The sequence below is a fragment of the Ovis aries genome, chromosome X, assembly GCF_016772045.2.
Source record: "Ovis aries strain OAR_USU_Benz2616 breed Rambouillet chromosome X, ARS-UI_Ramb_v3.0, whole genome shotgun sequence".
NCBI classification, from domain to species: Eukaryota; Metazoa; Chordata; class Mammalia; order Artiodactyla; family Bovidae; genus Ovis; species Ovis aries.
Window position 1 is genome coordinate 96,713,067 of NC_056080.1, and position 20,208 is coordinate 96,733,274.

The following is a 20,208-nucleotide window of genomic DNA, read 5'->3' on the forward strand; positions in this document are numbered from 1 at the left end:
TTTAAGAAATACTACTCTGGGAACATAAGATTCCAAAATGACTTTTTTTTTTTTTCAAGTCCTGGATTTCTTTTTTCTTTTTCTTTTTCTTTTTTTTTTTTTTTTTTACTGTGTCAGAAATAATACAGATAATTTAGGTGAAGGAGTTGGACTAGTGTCTTTTCTAAGATTCTAGGAATCTCTCCCCAACTGGTAGATCATATCTGTGTCTGTGAATCTCAGCAGTTGTCTAAGAGAGCAGTTTAAAACCTTGGTTTGTTGACAATAAAGTTATTTAATATGTAGACTAATTCCTGGAACTGGATCGCTTCAAAAGCATCAAGATTCCCTACCTCCAACACTGTACAAACCATGGAATTGCCTTCCATTTTCTCCAGGGTGTTTGAAAATTACATCCCCATTATGTGACTACAACCATGAATTGAAGGTACTGAAAGGTAGAAGAGGCTTTATCATCTATATCTATCTATCCATATATACATATATGAATATTCTTACCAAGCAGACTTTACTTTTGGAAGACCAGATAGCCCTGCTGGAAACATTGAAAAGCTATGGAATTCGATATTGTAACCTTGTTTTCACATTCTTTTTGGCTGCAGCTCTGTTTAACCTCATCCCTGTGGGTCTTCGAGTGGTGGCTATTCAAGGAGTTCAAACCAAGCTGTATTTGGCAATGAATAGCGAGGGATACCTATACACCTCGGTAAGCCTTTCACTGTGCTCATGGTTTGATTATTCTAGTTTTCATCTGATATGAAGGGAAGTTGCTACATATGTGTTATCACTGTAGGTTTGTGTGATTCAAGAAGGAGTGTTCTGGATGGAAATATTAAAAAAGACAAATTAATTTCCAATGAAAGTATATATATTACTAATTAATCATTTGAAGCTAGCATTTTTTGGTATAAAATTCAAAGACTCACTAAACATCTTTGCATACATTGACATTTGGGTTGTTATTTTCAACCCAAATGTCTATCTTGCAGACTTGCTTTGCAACCGTGGGAAGCAAAGCCATTTGTACAACTCAATTCAACATATATCTATCCATGTTTATCTTACCTTTCAGTTCAATTAGGTCATGTTTGCTATCTCTAAGTACTATTTTTCCATCAAGTACACTCTTCTTACATACAAATTCCAGCTTGGCTTTTTCTTAGAAGTTTGTGATGAATGGTGTAAAAAGTGAAACTTTTCTCAAGAAATTTATAAACAATGTAGACAACAGTTCAGCTATGAACCTAGGGCCACATTAAGCTTTTTAAATTTTTATATTTAAATATAGGCAGAAATGGTACAGTGCCAGGGTTAGGATTTTACTATTAGCAGTAGATCTAGTTACTGATTACAGGTAACCACTTAATATATGGATTTTTAAAATCTTTGTTTTGAATTTCATATAGTCTAAGAAAAAGATAAGATGTTAAAAATGGAGAAAATTGCTTGTCAGACTTTGTTCTAGATAGCCTTGAAGCAGTCTATTACCATGACTAAAGATATCTATTCCTTAAAGTGCAAAAGTGGTTACCTTTAAACACTCTTGCTCTGGCCTGTTCCTTAAATTTATTTCAAAGCCAGGTATGTAGTAAGATTCTTAGAAATGGTGAAAGCATATCATAACTCTGTTTTTCAGAGGCTAGGATGAGAAAGAGGGGAGGGAGAAGAGTGGAACTGAAGGGCTCATTCATTTGGTAAACTGGGGTAGAACATTTCAGATTTCACAATAAAAGATTAGCAGCATAATCTTCAAATATCAGTCCCTATCAGCATTCCCATCAGGCCATTTCTACTGTCTTATTGTTAAATAAATGCAGGGGTTTTATCCTTTTTACAAATGCAAGATTTGAATGTATCTCAAACTACATGAGATCTTTCAGTTTATTAAATACATGGCTAAGTAGGGCTTCGCTGGTGGCGCAGATGTAAAGAATCTGCCTACAGTACAAAAGACCCAGGTTCTATCCCTGGGTTGGGAAGATCCCCGGAGAAGGGAATAGCAACCCACTCCAGTATTCTTGCCTGGAGAATTCCATGGATAGAGGAGCCTGGCGGGCTATAGTCAGTGGAGAAGCAAAGAGTCAGACATGACTGACTGACTAACACTCACATACACACACATTATTAGAAACAATAGGAAAAGGGATTTGTCTTTCAGATTTGTGCATTGAGATAAGGTAATTTAACAATGAAGAATTTTAATTAACCTTATTTAGATCAACAGACTACCTCACCAGGACCAGATGCAAAGGTAGGTTTTTCATAAAAGAAATGATTGCTTTCTGCAACTACTGTGCAGGCATGGGAACTAAATGGAATATGTGGGGCATACTTTTGAGAAGGTAAATAGCAGATGACACAGGAAGTCATTACTGGTAACGCATCCAGAATTTCCCTGAGTTGTGGTCACCATTGAGGTGCACTGATGAGAGGATTTTTTTTTTTTAATTTTAATCTGGCAATAGTAAATGTTTTTAAACAGTTTGGAAATAATACTTAAGTTAAAATGAGAAAATGTCATGTAAGTTAGTTAGTATGACACATGCTCCCATTAAGAAAATTAGGGCAAGAGTATTACATGGAAGGGATTGATGTCAAAACTCATACCCTACCATTCAAGTTGACCATTATTCTAGCAAATGGTAAATGTCAATGTGAGCTCATTTCTAAGGAAGACCTTCCAGGGGACTCAGCACTGTAGATGGATGGGCTTCCTTTCTTTGGTAGGCAGGCCAGTCTATAGCAAATATGGGTCTCTTTGTACACATATCCCATTAAGGAAAAGAAATCTTAAATATTTCCTATTAAAGAAAAGAAGCTATGTCTTGGTTAAGGAGGAGAGATGTCTGATTGATAATCCTGGAGTTCAGAGGAAAAAGATATCCAAATTCATCTGCTCCAGGAAAGAATTGGAATCTTCTCCAGGATAAATTTTCTGATTCTTCCCATTACTTCTTACTGATTGTGACTTGGAGTCCCATCACCACGTTGATCACCATCCTTAGTGGGTGATTCATTTATGATCATCTTATTTAAAGTGTAGCACTCCGACTCTCAGGATATTGCCTGTCTTAGTGATTTTAGCAACACAAGACCAAAAAGCTAAGTGACATATCTTATTTCATCAAGAAGAATGGGTAATCAAAGAGAAAGGATCACTAGTCCCTTACATAAAACCATGGCACTTCTACTCCTGAAATATGGCAACTAGTTTTGTTAGCAAAGAGAAAATAGGGTTGGACAATGACCTGAGGAAGAAGCGAAAAGAGGAACAGGAAGCAGAGGCTACTGCTATGGCAAGGAAAACAATCTATTAAGAAGTTATTGAAAATTATGGGCTGAGTAAAGTCTGCCTTAAAACATTTGCAGTGGCAGGGGCTAAAAGGAGATGGATTCGGGAGGTATTTCAGAGGTAGAATCATGAGGATTTGGTGGCTGTTTGGATTTGGAGGGAAAACAGGAGCACCATGTACAGTTGAACGTATATAGTTGCCATCCACTGTACAGATAGAAGTGACATACCTTCAGGTAGACATTGTTTAACATGTGCACAGTATTATTAGGGTATTATTAGAGTATTATTCTCTCTTCCTGCAAGAGAGTGAGAATTTTATCTTTGGCAGTTGAGTTGATGGTGAGCTATTAGCCAAGATGGAGAATAAAAGAAAAACAATAGTAGGAAAAAAAAGATACCCAAGTACAGGTTGTCATAGGTGTTTGAAAATATGACCCTAGAGCTTGAGAAAGAGGTGTGAGCTAGGGATAAAATGTGAGAGTTATCACATGTAGGTGGTGGCTGTTGCCATGAGAATAGCTGAGGAATACATAGCATGAGAAGCAAAAAAAGAGTTTTCAAATAATATTAGGCAATAATAGCGTGGAAGCCCTGCAACAGAAGAACAGATTGTGACAGGTCCCATAGCATTGTGAAAACCAAGTGGGGAGAGGGCTTTCAGAAGAGTCAACAATGTCAGATGCTTCAGAGAAAACAAGTAAAACAAGAACTAGAAATTTACCATATGAAGGTCTTGAGCATTCTTGCTAAGAGCGCCTTGAGTGGAGTAGTAGACACAGAAGCTGGACTGCAGTGACTTGAAGAGTGAATGGGAAGCGACAGGGGACAGGCAGTAGCTGTAGAATTTCTAAGGGAAGGGGAGACATGGATGAGTATTTAGAAGAGGACACAGAACTGAAGAAGGCTTTGAGGGTTCTTTGCCTAAGACTCTTAAATATATTTGTTAGCTCAAGGTCAAGAGCCAGTAGAGATGGAGTTGAAGACATAGGAGATGGGATCCTTTTTGGAGTAAGGGTCTCAAAGGAGTCAGAGAGAGAGGGATGGAACTGAATATGTGAGAAGATCAGATTCACCTTGAAGAGATACTGCTTCTACAGTAAATCGATGAGGACAGATGTGAACATAGGTGCACTGAATCTGCAGGTGATGGACAAGGAAGTTGAGGAATTTCCAGCTGGATGATTGAAGCAAGATGAAGAGTCATCAGCTAAAAATCAGGCATAGGGATGACACAGGGTGAAGGTTTGCAACAGGGGTTTTAGGGAAATGGAGAGGAAAGAGACAGTCTAATGACCAGGGGTGGATAAACTATGGCCCACAGGCCAAATCAGGCCTACCACCTATTTTTGTAAATAAGGTTTTACTGGGACACAGTCACGCCTATTCAAAAGTTTTGCAATATAATGGCAGAATTGAATAGTTGCCCCACAAAGCCTAAATTATTTATGATCTTGTCCTTTATAAAAAAAATGTTTTTTGACTCCTAGTCGGATGATAGTTCACAATCTTAGTTACCTGTTAGGATCACCTGAGGACCTTTAAGAAAATTCCATTCTGTGTGTTAAACAGGAACCAATAATATCAAAATATCTGAGGGTTGAGTCTGTGTAGGAATAGTTTCTAAGGCTCCCCAGCTGATTCTAATGTGTAGCCTGGGTTGAAAACCACTAATAAGACAAGTAAGAAAAATGATTGCTGAGTAGCACTGAGAACCACCTCCACCCCCAATGAAGTTGGAAACCATGCATTTATAGACACTCTGTCCCATATCTGAAATTTCTGAAACTGATCTTTTTCTGTTCTTGCAAACAAATTGCTTTTACATTTCTGAAGGACTGTTTCTTGAGATGAAAGAAAATGCTGATCCTTGGAAGAGCTTTCTTATTTTATTTCCTTTTCTGTTTCCTATCTTCTATTGCATTTCTGCTTCTACATCCCTTGATTTCTTTCAAATTCAATTTTACACTTTTGCCCTTTCTTACCCCTCTTTGGCCATTAAACAAAGAAACAATACCTCCATGTTGTTATTGCTACAGAGAGCAATTTGATTTCCATGATTAATCTCAGGATTTTTGCACCTTTCCCCCCCTCCCTTTTTTCCTTGTTGCCATGGGGGCAGACTTGATGTAGGCTCAAGTGGCAGTGAGAAACCATCTGTGGCACAGAGAATCATAATTAGCCATTATTTCATAACATATTTACTTTTGTCCGTGATATAACTAAGTCTTTCTAGAACTGTAAGGAAATTATTACTCATTGTGTATAGAGAACTTTGTTCATACCTTTGATTTTTCTTTACCAAGAATAATGAGTTGTACAGAAGCTTGTCAGAGTTCTTCGAAACTTAATCATATAAAGCTCTTTGTTATACATGTTTCAAAGCTGCTTGAAATAAACATTAACTAAAGGAAATCGAGTCTTAAATGTAAAAGTGTTATTAATGTTCTAGTATCTATTTTAATAGAGGAATAATAACAGATATTAGAAACAAGATAGTAAAGATTCAAAGCCGAGCCCAAAGCAATATCTTTTGATTTTGAAATGTTCCAGAACTTAGTAACAGCGTTTTTCCCTGCCTAATTATTTACCATTCATCAACACTTGCTTTCCATTTCCAGAGTACACAATGTTGCTTGGGTTACTGTAAGGGTAGCTAAAATGTGTAGATAAGTAGAAATCCTTTGACAACCAAAACTTTTCTATTCATATATTTCTAGAGAGGACTTTTAAGAGTGATTTTAACTGCTGTTTTATGGTCCTGGGCAAACTAGATTCAAGACCAGAAAGCAGGTCTCCCTGAGTGTTGGCTTGATGCAATGGGAATGAAGCAGTGTGTGTTACTGATCCCGTGGGCCCAGGCGGACTTGGGATCTGAACTAAGGGGACATTTTCCTTCTCTATCGAATTATTTTTACCTAGCTTAAACTTAGCAAGTTTCTTCTCCCATCACAGATGTTAATTTTGATGATCCATTCGAGATGTTGACTGACTTTCCACTGTATAGTTCTTGCTTTTTAAATTTATTTTGTGGCAACTAGCAAACAGTCCATTGGGAGACACGATGAGTAAATACTTGCTCTCGAGAATGCAGTTTTTAACATGATATTTTCAGGTATCCCAAATCTCTTTAGAAAAATAGGATAATGAGTCAATAAACTGAGAAATGACCATTGGGGTTTTTTTGTTTTTAGATAGACCATACAAGTTTACTATAAGCTACTTTGAGGTTGAGAAAATTTAGTACATTTTGCCCAAAATGAACAAGTGTCATAAAAAATGCGATTCAACAGCAAAAATTTCCTAGGTTCAGCATTCTAGTCACTAAGCTTAAATTCCATTATTTAATGGAAATTTAAATTGTCCAGGTAAATTAAAATGGGTTCTGATTCATGTTTTGATTTCATACTGTATATGGGGGGATTGTTTATATTAAGAGGCCTCAGATGTTCAGGACATTTAGCTGTCAGCTGAGAATTTACTCTATTACAGATTTGTTTAGTTTCTCTGATTTTAGTATGTGACAATTTAAGATCTAATTTTCAGTGATATGGCTTCACAGCTCAAGCCCATATTCTAATACAGAAAGGATGTTAAAGTTTAGATGAATTCATCGATCAATTCGCAGTGATGAATGTACTCCCAGCAAACATTTGTAGCATGTAAAATGTTTGAGTTATGTCAAATCTGTATATCAGCAAGTTTGTGTAATTTAATTTCTGGGGTTATTATGACAGAGGCTTTTCAATTTAATAGAATTAAATGAAAGGGCACTGGTTTAAACATTACTGCTCTTTAGGGAAGTGAGATTGACTCAGTTATAAAAGAAAATACATTTCAAATGAGCATGAGCACTATCATATCCAATACAGAAGAAAATGATCGTTATGGATTTTGCATATAACCAGTAGCTATCATGTAAAGCACTCCCTGCAAAACAAGTAGACACAAATTTTACCCTCTTATTAAAACATTAGTTTATGTTTAGTGTTTACGACTCCGAAAACTTAGATTCCAGATTTTGGTACCTACATTTAGAAAGGGCTTCTCTGGTGGCTCAGGTGGTAAAGAATCCTCCTGCAACATGGGAGACCTGGATTGGGAAGATCCCCTTGAGAAGGGAAGGGTTACCCACTCCAGTATTCTGGCCTGGAGAATTCCATGCACTGTATAGTTCATGGGGTCACAAAGAGTCAGACACAACTGAACGACTTTCACTCACTCACTCACATCTAGAAAACTTTTTTGTTTCTACGGGCTATGAGATTAAACATTTTTGATTGATACTTTCAGTTCAGACTAATGGTTGTAAGGGTAATTATACACATACATCCCTATTTCTGAGTGGTATCACTAAAATGGGAAATATAAACAACAGGATTATTTTACAGGAAGAAAAGCAAAGAAAGCAAGCACATTTTATTTGTTAATGAATGACTCTGCTAGCTCAGGGAGACAAATTTTATGTTTTAAAGAGGCTTGCAGTGATTATATTGCTACTATTGAACTAGAGGTCATTACAATTATTGTAGTGAAAAATATACCAAAGTATCTGTATTCATCTTAGGTATTCCTTCAGAATACCAGTGAATCAGCATAATTTTCAAACCCCAAACACATTTCCTAAGTCACAGATTATTTCACATGTTTAGTTCTCTTTTCAGTTAATGGAAATTTCATTCAAATGTGAAAGAAAATCTAGCTTGGCATTATTTGAATGTGAAATTAGATGATTCTGGTTGGTTGTGCCTTCAAAGTCAAGGACCTTCTCTTTATGGTCTCTGTAAAAAAGAAATAACCAAACTGGGAAATTATTCAGGGTGAAGCTCTTCATTTCTTAGGTGGAAAAAAATGACTGAGGATGGTACTTTCTCAGAAATCAAGGAAACGATAGTAGTTGTAGCTAAATAGAATAAGATTGGCTCTCAATTCTGTTTTTGAGGCCAAGCTGAAAAAATAATCCAAATGAAAGGTCACTGGGATACATATTTAAAAGTGTCTCATGGCTTTAACTCAGAAGCTAAATTCATATTTTTAGGAAAAAAGCCAGTCTGTTGGAGATAATAAATAAAATAACTGGCAATAATAACAAAGAAGAATTTCAGCAAGTAAAACTAGATGTAAGGAGGTAATACACACACACACGACACACATACATGAAAGATAATGGAAGAAACCAATGTTATGTTCATAGCTCTGTTGCTATTATGGGATGAATTATTTTGGAATTCCTAAAATCATTCAGTTTTAAATACATACCCTGCACCAAACGTGTAATACCTTTAGAGATTGCTCTAGCAACATATTTGATAATGCTTAATAGCTGTGTAAAACAGAGCAAATAAGATTTTTTAGCTATATTTTATGTAATCATTCAGTGAATCTCAGGGCTTGGTATAGGCATTGTTTTTAGCCCCTGTTTTCTTGTTTGTATAGTTTTTTTAGTATAATATTAATCTACAGTGTGATAGAAAAACACAGAGCCCTATCAAGAGCCTTTTTCTTATTATCCTTTTTTCCATGAAAGCTGTATTTAAGAATCTTTGCCTACTAAATCCTATGCTCATTAAGGAATAACTGGTTTTATTTTTCTCCACCTCCCTCTTAGTCAGAGAGCAATGCCCAGCAAAAATTACCTTTTAAATAAATATTTATTAAATTAATAAAGTTGTGTATAATAAAGAATAAGGACAAAGCACATTATTTCTGTCAAGCCTTTTGAATATTTAAAATAAGTTAAACCTTCCATCCTTCCTTGCAAGTGTTAACATTTCAAGATTACATAAGAAAGTGAATTACTGAGACATGAGAAAAAAAATTGAAGGCAACAGCACTGGTTTCAATGGTTACACTGCTTAAAGGGAATTGTGACTTCTGAATGGGGGAACTTTAAATGAAAGCGTTTCTCTGATCATTATAATAGCTGTAACCAAGGTTAATAACTGGCAAGCCCCTGACTAATACATTTAATATGTTTTGCCCAGGCTGAATGTGTGAATAGATAACACGTCTGTACTAAAATTCTGATTAAGTTATTCATCAGATTCTCTGATGCTAACTGCTTTTGACAGTCTTGGAAGTGAAAGTACTGGAAAAGCCTCCATTGATTTCTTGAAAAGATTTAACATATAGCCAGTAGCCATGTTACATCTCCTTCCATAAGGGCCTCAGATGTGTATAGGAATTCTGGCTCAGCATAAAACAAGTAGCTAGCATGAGAGATGATGTCCATTTTTTATGTGAGGAAAAAAATTGTAAAGATTTGGAAAAGTCAAATATAAGTAACAACCCCAAGGTGTTAGGACATAGATCGTAAAAATACAAAGGATGAAAAAATACCTAACAGAGGGAGGGTATGAATCATCCCATAACACTGTCATAATTGACAAAGAGACCCTAGAAAATGACAGTGATAGCTTTCAGAAATGAGATGTCAACAGGTATGCTCCTTTGTATATAGCAAATAGTATAACAGAAAATCCTGTGCATAACAAACCCATTGCTATAATCTGGCTCCCAAATCAGCAAGGCTACAACAACAAAAGTGTTTTCTTGTTGGTTTGATTAAAAAATTCTCAAAAGTATTATATACAGTATTCCCTGGTCCCTGCCCACATCATCATAAGGATGATTTACTGTAATACAAGTGTTAACACTTTGCAGACTCTTTCCACTGAAGAAGTTATAGGCAGAGCCTAGGAGAGATCTGAAGCTGAGTATTTCTATACTGTGTCATAATTTCTTATTTAATTTTTTAAATTTTATTTTATATTAGAGTTCATTTATATACTTTCTAAATTAACTATTATTAATAGTTAATTCATAACCTTTAACGTACAAATGTCCTGAAACCTCCCTCCATTCCTCCAGACTCAGAAAGCCCAGTCACACATCTGGGCCTAAAATAGCCCAAGAGCTTTATCAACCAATCAATGACCAGATATCTGTGCAACATCCTCAGATACTAGGCAGCCTCGTGATCACGTTGATCTCTACTGACGATGGCTGGAGTTTACAGTGCACATAAGGAGATTTGTCCTAAGTTTTGAGCCCTAATCGTTAACAGTTGATCTGCTGCTGGAGGGATCAACATAACCTGTTTCTCCCCCAGTTGGGCGTGTGCACATGTGCACTTGTGTGTGTGTGTGTGTGTGTGTGTGAGTCGCTCAGTCGTGTCTGACTCTTTGCGAGCCCATGGACTGTAGCCCACCAGGCTCCTTTGTCCATGGGATTCTCTAGGCAAGAATATTGGAGTGGGTTGCCATTTCTTGGCAATGATATTTTTAATCTAGAACTCATTGTAAGGAATTCCATATAGGGAAACAATTTGAATGTCCTTGGGGATGGGAATGGGGAGGGTGCATCATTGCGGAAATTTACCAGTTGCGTTAAATATATGTTGATGTGATCACTGAGTAAGAGGGGTCTCAGAGCAAGAGGAAATGGTAGGGTCAAAATCTGGCTCCATTTCCTCATTTGCCATGAAGATCACTGGTAGGAAATGACCACTTCTTTCTGACTAGGTGGGTGGTTAGATAGGTATTTAACACTAGAGACAGCAAATGGATAAAAAGCACATTTTATGGAAGCTGTTTGTTATATTTCCATTCGTAATATCCTCACCAGCAAGGGAAGTCACCTAGCCCAACTGACTTTGTTTCTATTTTCTCTTCTATTCCCAGAGAGAGTCATTTGCTCAGACCAGAAAAGTTCTGCTTCCAGTAGGGCAGTCCATGAAACAAAGCATTTGCATGTCACAAGGGTATTTGAATCTAACAATTCTTAAATTTCGCATAAGATAATAGGCTCAGGAAACACTTTAAGTGTCAGTGTCTTTGATCTAGGCATGAGACTTTATTCAAACCAATAATTAACCCAGAGAAAAGAGGCCAAGAGAACCATGATGGCTGGTTTTGCTCAGTGCTTTTCTTTGCTCTGGACCGTGGCCTGATTTCTGTTCACACTTGGGGCACGCAGAGCAGCGTTTTATTTTCCATGGTTTGGAAGCTCTTTTGGTATGCCTTCTCTCCAGAGTCGGGGTGGAGGGGTGAGTGTTTTTTTTATCTCCATAATTCATATTTCACAATCCCTCAAACAGCAGCTTTCTTGAACCTCTCAAGCCTTGATGAGACTAGTGGATTTTGACCTCAAGGTTGAGGGCTGGGGTGTGTTTTGTTTGTCTTTTACTGTCTGTGGAGATGTTCATCTATTTGCATGGTTCTTGGTGTTGAAGAGGTAAGGTCTCCTAGCTGTCACCTTTGTGTGGATGCAGAGAGGCAGTTTGACAACCAGCCGGCAGGATGGTAGTGTTGTTTTTGTAATTGTGTACCATCATAACATCAAAAGATGCAAGCAAACTGGTGAGGAGTGATAGTATTAAAGAAGTAGAATTCCAGATGGTTTTTAAACAATTCTGTATTAGATTTGTTTCAGAACTTTCTGTCAGTCGAGACACTTCAGTCTTGTCAGTTTCAGGGACCCAAGATGAAAAAGGAAACACTCTTTTTCTTCCACAAAGTTATAAGTGCTCTGAAATTCCACCTAGGCTATAAGGCTCCACCTTCTGGGTTCAATATTCCGGGTGACCTGGCCCAGGCCCGATAATCCCTGTTGCCACCATAGTGGTAAAGATATGCCATGAAATGGCAGGAATTCAGTGAGTCAGTAGAGGAGATTATATGATGGCAGATCTTTTCAAATACGTTTGCCATCATTGCTTTTTTCCCCCATTTGTGCTAATAATTCATACAGGTAGCTCTGCAAACAGGTTTTAAATGGTTCTATCATTCACCTAAAGCTCAGGCTCTCTTGTTATTTTGCTTAGAATTTTCTGTCAGAATATTTGACACAGTGTTTTTTATGGCAAATATAGAAGCATTTATACAATAGTCTTTTTATATGGTCGATCTTCTTTTTGGAAGAGGGAAATGCTTGGCATTTTTGTCAGGATAATTGTGAGCTGCCTGAGTTTAAAAATTGGAACCATAATGAGAGTTGATTGGTGCTGTGATAGGGTGGTTATTGTAACTGACTAAATGCTGATATAAAAAAGCCTGCTGAAAGAAGATGGACAATTAGTTGGTTTGGAGTTTTGCTTTGCTTTAACCGCTGGTGCCTGATTGAGCGTTTATTATTATTGTTATTTCCTGGAGTATTGTTATGTGTCATTGAATGGTGACTTAAGTCATCCTTTGAGAGGCTTTACAAACATACAGTTCTAGCCTGTTTCTATGCATACCTGCCTAATACTCAAGTCTAAGTGTCATTTGCATAATTTCCTTAAATCATTCCTTTAATATGATATAATTTTCTTAGCTAGCAGTATATAGAGTTCATCAAATCTAGAATTCAGTAATCTGAGAAATTCTACCAAGACCTCACTGTCATTTGTATAGAGATCCCTCTATATGAAATGCGTCATAAGAGTATGAGATAGTGACCCACTGATTTATTGAGTACATAGCATGTATTGGGCTTCCCTGGTAGCTCAAACGGTAAAGAATTTGCCTGCAATGAAGGAGACCCAGGTTTGATCCCTGCACTGGGATGATCCCCTTGAGAAGGAAATGACAACCCATTCCAGTATTTTTGCCTGGAGAATCCCATGGACAGAAGAGCCTGACAGGCTGCAGTCCATGGGGTCACAAAGAGTCAGACATGACTGAGCAACTTGCATTTCTAGCGTCTATTAATAGTTCAATCCTGATTTTTAAATGGCTTGGTACTCCTTTAACCTGAGGGATGTCAAACTTCATCTGGTTCCCAGTTCAGGGAAATGAAAGTAGGACCCACTGTGAAAAAACCTGGAAAGTCTCATCAGCAAGTTGCTCATTTCTGGCACATTAGTTAATTACTTCACAAATTGTTCACCATGTTCCCATTTCACATTTATAAGCACACTTTCTGAGTGTTACCAACTTTTAATTTCTTGGAATCAATGACTATTTCATAAGTTACGTTTTAGCATATGGTATCACCTAGTCGAGTGGCTACACTGCATTTTCAAACATTTGTTGGAGCATTAAGGGGAAATCTAAGCCAACCAGGGTCACTTTTGCATAAATAATGTATTTTCTCTTATAATTTAAGGGAAAACTTTGTTCTTAAAAAGTTAGCAGCAAGACTTTAAAAATAATAACATTTTTCATGGGGAGTTTATCTAAATACAGCAGAAATAGAGGAAATTTGTCTTTTGTATGAGATTTTATTAAACCTTTATTTGTTGTTATTCTTGCAATCAAATCCATTTCCATTTTGTCATGGACCAGTGTTTCATTTGATATATTGAGGAAATTATTCATTCAGGAAGCCATATGCAGAGCCACTTTACCAGAATCCATGATGAGTCAAAGTTCATGGGAGATCCTTAATATAAATGTACTCTTTCTGTAAAGGATGATCCTATTGAGAGAGTTGAGCTTGTGTCATGCGAAAGAAAGTTTTCTGTAAAAGGAGTTTTTATTCTAAGTTTTTCCTATCTCTAGGATTCTAAGGTTAGATTTATAGCGACAACCCAATGTAGTAATAATGTCAAAAACACATAATATCAAATATGGTGATTTCCTCTTTCTTAGCCCTATTGCTTACATCATAGTATGTGTGTGTAACAAATGATCCAAAAAAAAGTACTGCTTTTGGATCACCATGTTGTACTGCTGAATTAAACGCAAAGTCAAAATAAGTATATTTTGTGACAATAAACCCAAAATTAGTAACGTGAAATTCATCCTTTTGTCCAATAAAATTTGTTTGATCATTATGGCCTGGAGTCACACTGAAAGAATTCTTCATTATTCCAGAAGTTACAGGTATGTACATAATGTTTATATGTGAGGCAGTGAGTGTTGGCCAAGAAATATTAAGTGGCTTTCTTGCAACATACATGAACTTTTCTCTAGTTTGTTTCATGCATCTTGATCTGTGGAATTTCAGCATCACCACCTCTGATGTGATCTTGTGGCAGATTCACATATCTTCCAGAGGTCTTAGAACGTTTTTTTTTTTTTTTTTTTTGCTATCATGATACTAACTGTAGTCCCCAAAGCAATCATGTACCTTCTGTGGCCATCCCGCTTAATTCAATGGCAAATTGTTCCTCCAGACAATTTTATTGTCTCTGTGGTTGCTCAAAGAATCTTCCTTACCAACTCAATTTTAATTCCTGCTTTTAATTGAAAATTTCTTTTATAAGGATACCCAGTAGTTCATTTTCCCTTCAGGTATGACATTCTGAATTCAAATGAGATAGACACTCTTGTTTGTTTTTGCTTTATCATTTGCTTTGTCTACAGTCATTCCCTCCTCTCCTGAATTACTCATGGAAGAACTTCCAGTCTTCAAATTTTTATTTAGCCAAAGTCCCTTGATAGAAGCTAGATTATGTGTCCTTAAGGCCCTACTCTGTTTGGCTTCATTAAGCCAATTGTAAATACAGAGATTAAAGAAGTATGTGATAGTATCAGACAATTTCCTTGCAGCATTACCACCTTAGAAATGCCTGCATAAACATCACAGGGCCTCACTTTATGTTTCAGAGCAGACTGTATGTCATATTTTCATGGACCTCTTTTATTCCCCAGGTGTTTCTTGTGTGTAAATCGAGCATCCTCAAACCATATTTTAAGCTATTTGTGGATAAGAATGGCGTGCCCTCCTTTTATATCCCCCCTCCATACCAAATTCATTATTAAATATCTCATAGATACTCTACTAATATTTAATAAATGATAGAAGATGATAGAAGAACATGTTGCTGTATTAGAGGCCAATGAATGAGAGAAAAGAAATTATTTCTTTCATTTCCATAATAAGAGATGGCCGAATCAAGAATACCACAGTTTAGAAAGGAACCATTTGGAGAGCCAGACTACACGTGGGCTTGCCCCCTTCCTCGTGGAGGCTTGAGTGTTTACCAAGTCTCTGTCACTATTGCAAGATAGTGATGAATAAAATGCCACTTGATAAATCATGTCCTCTCTTATACATGAGAAACACTGTTGAATAGGTAGTAATGTCACAATTGTTCAGGGAATCCCAAGGTGGGCACACTGAGCTAGAAAGCTGAGAATGCAGCTTCTGAGTCCAGTTTAGATGAGAGTATGAACTCAGGTAGCTCCCTTCCTTGGGCTTCCCAGATGGCTCTAGTGGTAAAGAACCCACTTGCCAATGCAGATGACATAAGGGACTCGGGTTCGATCCTTGGATCGGGAAGGTCTCCTAGAGGAGGAAATGGCAACCCACTCCAGTATTCTTGCCTGGAGAATCCCATGGACAGAGGAGCCTGGCGGGCTACAGTCCATGGGATTATAAAGAGTTGGACACAACTGAAGTGACTTAGCACACATGCACGCAGCTCCCTTGCTTATATTAAATGAGATAATTACATCTGATCCCTCTGACCCCTAGAATCTATTTTGCAAGCCTTAAGTAAATACCTGAACTTTGTATCCGTCATGAAGTTTTTTTTTGTTTTTTTGTTTTTTTTTTTTTAATAAAATCCCCAGCAATAGAGTTGAGTAGCATGCAGATCTAATGAGAGCTCCTTGGTACTAGTTGGCCAGGGACCATCTTTGAAATAGCTGGGTTGTATCTGGGGAAAAGAATAATTAACTTTCTACTCATGATGAAAAAATTGTTACTGGTTTCTAATGAATCTTTCATGATAACATTATCTTCTTTGTCTCTGCCTTTGATGATCTGGTTTATTTATATAAAAGTACCGTTAGCATTCCACTGGAGATATGATTGGACTTGACCAATAAAGGATGACTGTTTGTGTCTTCTAATTGCCTCCGCTGAATGGTCCTGCTCTTCACCCCGCTCAACTGTGGAAAATGTCACAGTTTCATGGTCTGTGACTCATATAATAAATGAACCTGTGAATGGTGTCAAAATACGGCAGTTTGCTGTATGTAAAGGGAGGTAGACAGCTTTTGAAAATGGTAAGGTCCATAACTAGATATTTCTCGACTGAGAATGATTCTCATTTGGGCTTAGAAATAGGCTTTTATGCTGCACTCAGTTATTACATCACCTAATGAAGGGCTCATTTGCCTTGTCTGTATTGCTGCCCACTGGTAAACTTGTGTGTTTCCTGACCCAGGAAACAAATCAAGTGGACTCCAAGCTTGACTCTCATTACCCCATACAACGGGAGAAAATACATGATTTCCTTCTTCTGTTAATATCAGGTTTTTCTTTGTGCTAGTTTGCTTAGTTTCCCCCATAGTGCAGTCTTCCAAACATTTGTTATTTTCTCTTTTCATGCAATTTGAATTAATGTGGGTAATTGTGGTAGTTAGAGGCTTTCCTCTCTCAGATGGTAATTATCCATTCTATAGTTTCATTCCAAACCCAGTAGAACAGTATTTGAAAACTTGATATTTATCAAAAGGGATCTCTGGGCATAACTGAATATACACAGTTTAACAAATATATAATCAGAGGTTAAATTAAACCAGATTTACCCACAGAGTTACCCTAGTTGCTTACGTACTACGTTAACATATTTTGTTAGTGTTACTCCAGAATATCAGCAAGCGTCTGATATATTAATGGGAATTTTCTCTCTTCTATGAATTTATCAAAGCATGATTCCCTAGAATATATATTGCTTTTTCTGGTAAGAAAACATGTTTGAGATTTCTTTGGAGGAATTGATAGCAGATACCCCATTCAAACTTTGTTGATCTGAAGGGAGAGGAAGGTCTCATGTACCAGATTTGACTTAAGTTTTGCTTATCTATTCCTTTATATTGAATTTCATAGAGAATCAAAAATGCTGGCCTTTGGTATTTCTGAAAATTAAACCCAAGGAGTTCTGTTGTATTCCCTCATCAATGAGCCAGGAGAAGCTGTTGCATAGTTTATAGTCTCCTTTCTTTCATCAATCTCTACATGGCAGTGAAATTAAAGATAACTTTTAGAGGACACAGAATCTGTCATAAAATTCCTGTTTCTGCACAAATCGTTTCATTATAGAGAAGCACAGTAAGATTAATTTTCCCACATTGTTTCTTTGTAAATAGATTTGAGGATTGAGATGTATAGGATTCTGTCAGGAACTAGGAGGATTCTGAGCACATTTAACTTGTAGAACTATGCTGAGGAGTTCGTGATGTATTGGGTTGGGCAAAAAGTTTGAGCTTTCCCAAACCAACTTATGGAAAACCCCAAATGAACTTTTTGGCCAACCCAATAGCTTTCTATTCTTGTGAGCTTTCTTCTATCTTAGACAGCCACCAGAGTGGTACAGTCTTTAGGGGTAGTGTAAATATTCCTTAAGCATGGCAGTTCTTCAGGTTCTCCATCTCATAATACATTTGTAGGAATATAGGGGAAAGAATTATCCTTATTCCCCATGTTTGGAGGGTCACAGAAAGTAGGGGACAAGGAGAACCCTCAACTGAGACACAATGCATACATCATAAGCATGTCCACCCTTCATTGTCGCTTGCCCGCTTTGTGATCTATTGCAGATTCTTCATCTAAAACATGGGGTATTACATATTTCTGGGCTTCATGAAGATTACTTCTGTGAATTGTCTGACATATATAGGTGCTCAATGAATCTTTCCATCCCCATCACTGTGGTTGAATGAACATTGAACTTAAGGCATCCTTCCATGTAACAGAAGTTTCGGAGACTTTTCATGAGGCTCATGCAACTGTAGAATCTAAAATTAAATTTTAGCTTACAAGTGCAGCTTACGAAGGAGCAATCCATTTTTGGAGTATTTTCTGAAACACTTTTATGAAGAAAACCATCTCTTATTGGTGCATTGTTATCCTGTTTTACTTGGTTGAGTGTATTTCTTTGCTCATTATGGGCTGAAAGCTCTTCTAAGTTAAATGAACTGAAGAATATCAGCGGGCGGGGGTGGGGGTGAAACACTCCACTCATGCAAGTCCATGTTTGTAAGTCTGGGATCATTTCTGAACTCAGAATTTCCGTGGCTCACCTATCTACCAAGAAAAACATATGGTCCAGTCATAAATGTGCATGAATGGGGCATGGTGATAGGCTTGCAGTCAGAGCTTTCCTCTTTTTAAGTTTGATCTGGAGCCAGTATAGATGTGAAAGGTATATGCCATTTCTCGAGAGGAGCAAAGAGCACATGAAAGATACTAAGAGAAAAATTGACATGTTGGAGTCTCACAGCTTCGTTACCCATTTCACAGGATAATGTATTTGGAACGCTGCTTTATTTCCTAAGATACCATCCTATAGTTCATCAGCAGCTCTGCTCTTATTTTGCAGAGATGTTCTATCAGTGCCTGTCTCTAACAGACCGTGCATGGTGTAGTGACATATGAGAAGCTCTCTGGGAAAGAATCAACTAAATCTGAAGGAAGAGCTATTTGAAATGTTAATCATATTCCCCAACCTTTTAAATTTCTGATTGGCTGATGTATGAGTAGGAGTTCATAATTTTCTGGATTCCGTATAAGGAAATCACGACCGTCTCTACAAAGGTGATCTACTCAAATTCAGATAATATACCATTTTCCCTTTGCAACCTACTTTTTTTATATATAGACAGGGAGACTGAGGGTCCAGTTAGGCTTTCTGAATTCGTTGATACATACTGGGGAAGAAAACATGTATTCATAAAAATAAATCATTACTAGACCTTTAATTGGGTTTTCTAAGTGCATTAATCCCATCCATGTTTTAACATGCTTTTGGAACTGGAATAGTCCCATCAACCTCACCTTTGCCAGTTTCAGCTCACCCTGTTTTCTTAGGCTGCCGGGCTAACAAATCTTATAAGGACCAAATAGCTGCAGGTTCACTGAAGTATGAGTTTTTCAGCTTTCTCTTTCTTACGTTTTTTTCTGCTGTCTGTAATCTTTGATCACCCCCCAGTACCTCTATGCCAAGCCATTCTGCTACAGATTGAAGATATTTCTATTCATTCAAAACAAGTATTTCTCATTTAGAGCAAAACCTTTCATTAATAGTAATGATGATTTAGTAACTAGCATGTATTTTCTCCATAATTTAACAGGAACCTGAATTATTGCAAACTGCTAAGATTAAAAAGGTTCGAGAATAAAAACAATCTCTTCGAGGACTCAGGCCCCAACTCTTGGCTCTCATTCCCTATAAGAGAGGCACATACCTCCAAAGATTCAAAACTAGTTACTACTGCATGGTAGAATCATACATGATTCTTATTTTTATACTTTTATCAAAGCTTCTAAAATGAATTATATTACCTGTATAAAATATAAAAAAGTGAAACAGTGTTCTTTGGACAGTGTCTAACTTACCTCAACTTTTCAGTCCCTTTTGTCTGTGTATTGATTTAATATGTGACATTGTCACTAAAGTGCATATTAGATAATCAGAAGTCAGCAAGTAGCAAATTGATATCAAACTGATTATTTGTGAAAATGACAAGGGTTTGGGGCAGTCTTCTGAACTATAACCATGAGAAGTCCCAAATGTTTGTTCTCTATTAGTTTGTCTTGGACTGTGCACCACTTTTTAGTTTTCCTTTAATTGAAGAGAAGCTAAGAGGCCTCTTTCTTGTGTTTCATTATCATTCTTTTCAATACTACTGTCCATTGCCCCTTGACAGACACCCTCCAACATTACTCTTGTAAATCTTGATGATTTCTGTATCCATGTAGATGACTTTCAGGTGCTCTGACGTCTCAGTTCTTTGAATTTTTCTTCTCCAGTGATCTTATCTATCCTACCTCAGCCATCTACTCTGAAGGAAAACAGTAGATGGTCATTCAAATTAACCTTTATCCTCATCGTAATTTCAAGCATCCTGTTTTTGACTATCACTGTCTGCCTGTACAGTTCATTCCTTCCAGTCCCCAGACTCAGAGTGTCCATTTCCTCACTTAGCTTCTTCCCCCACTTAGGTGACAACAATCCATCATGCTGATCACTCTTGATT

The 20,208-nt window shown here is 37.1% G+C and overlaps 1 protein-coding gene across 4 annotated transcripts in view; it reads left to right on the top strand.

Annotated features, from left to right (window-relative positions):
• Nucleotides 1–20,208, top strand: part of FGF13 (fibroblast growth factor 13) — a 577,215-nt gene that overhangs the window by 513,223 nt on the left and 43,784 nt on the right. For all 4 annotated transcript variants that reach the window (XM_027962875.2, XM_042242259.1, XM_042242261.1 and 1 more), the window contains one exon: nt 603–706. In XM_027962875.2, the coding sequence (XP_027818676.1) occupies nt 603–706 (104 nt within the window). The remainder of the gene's footprint in view (nt 1–602; nt 707–20,208) is intronic.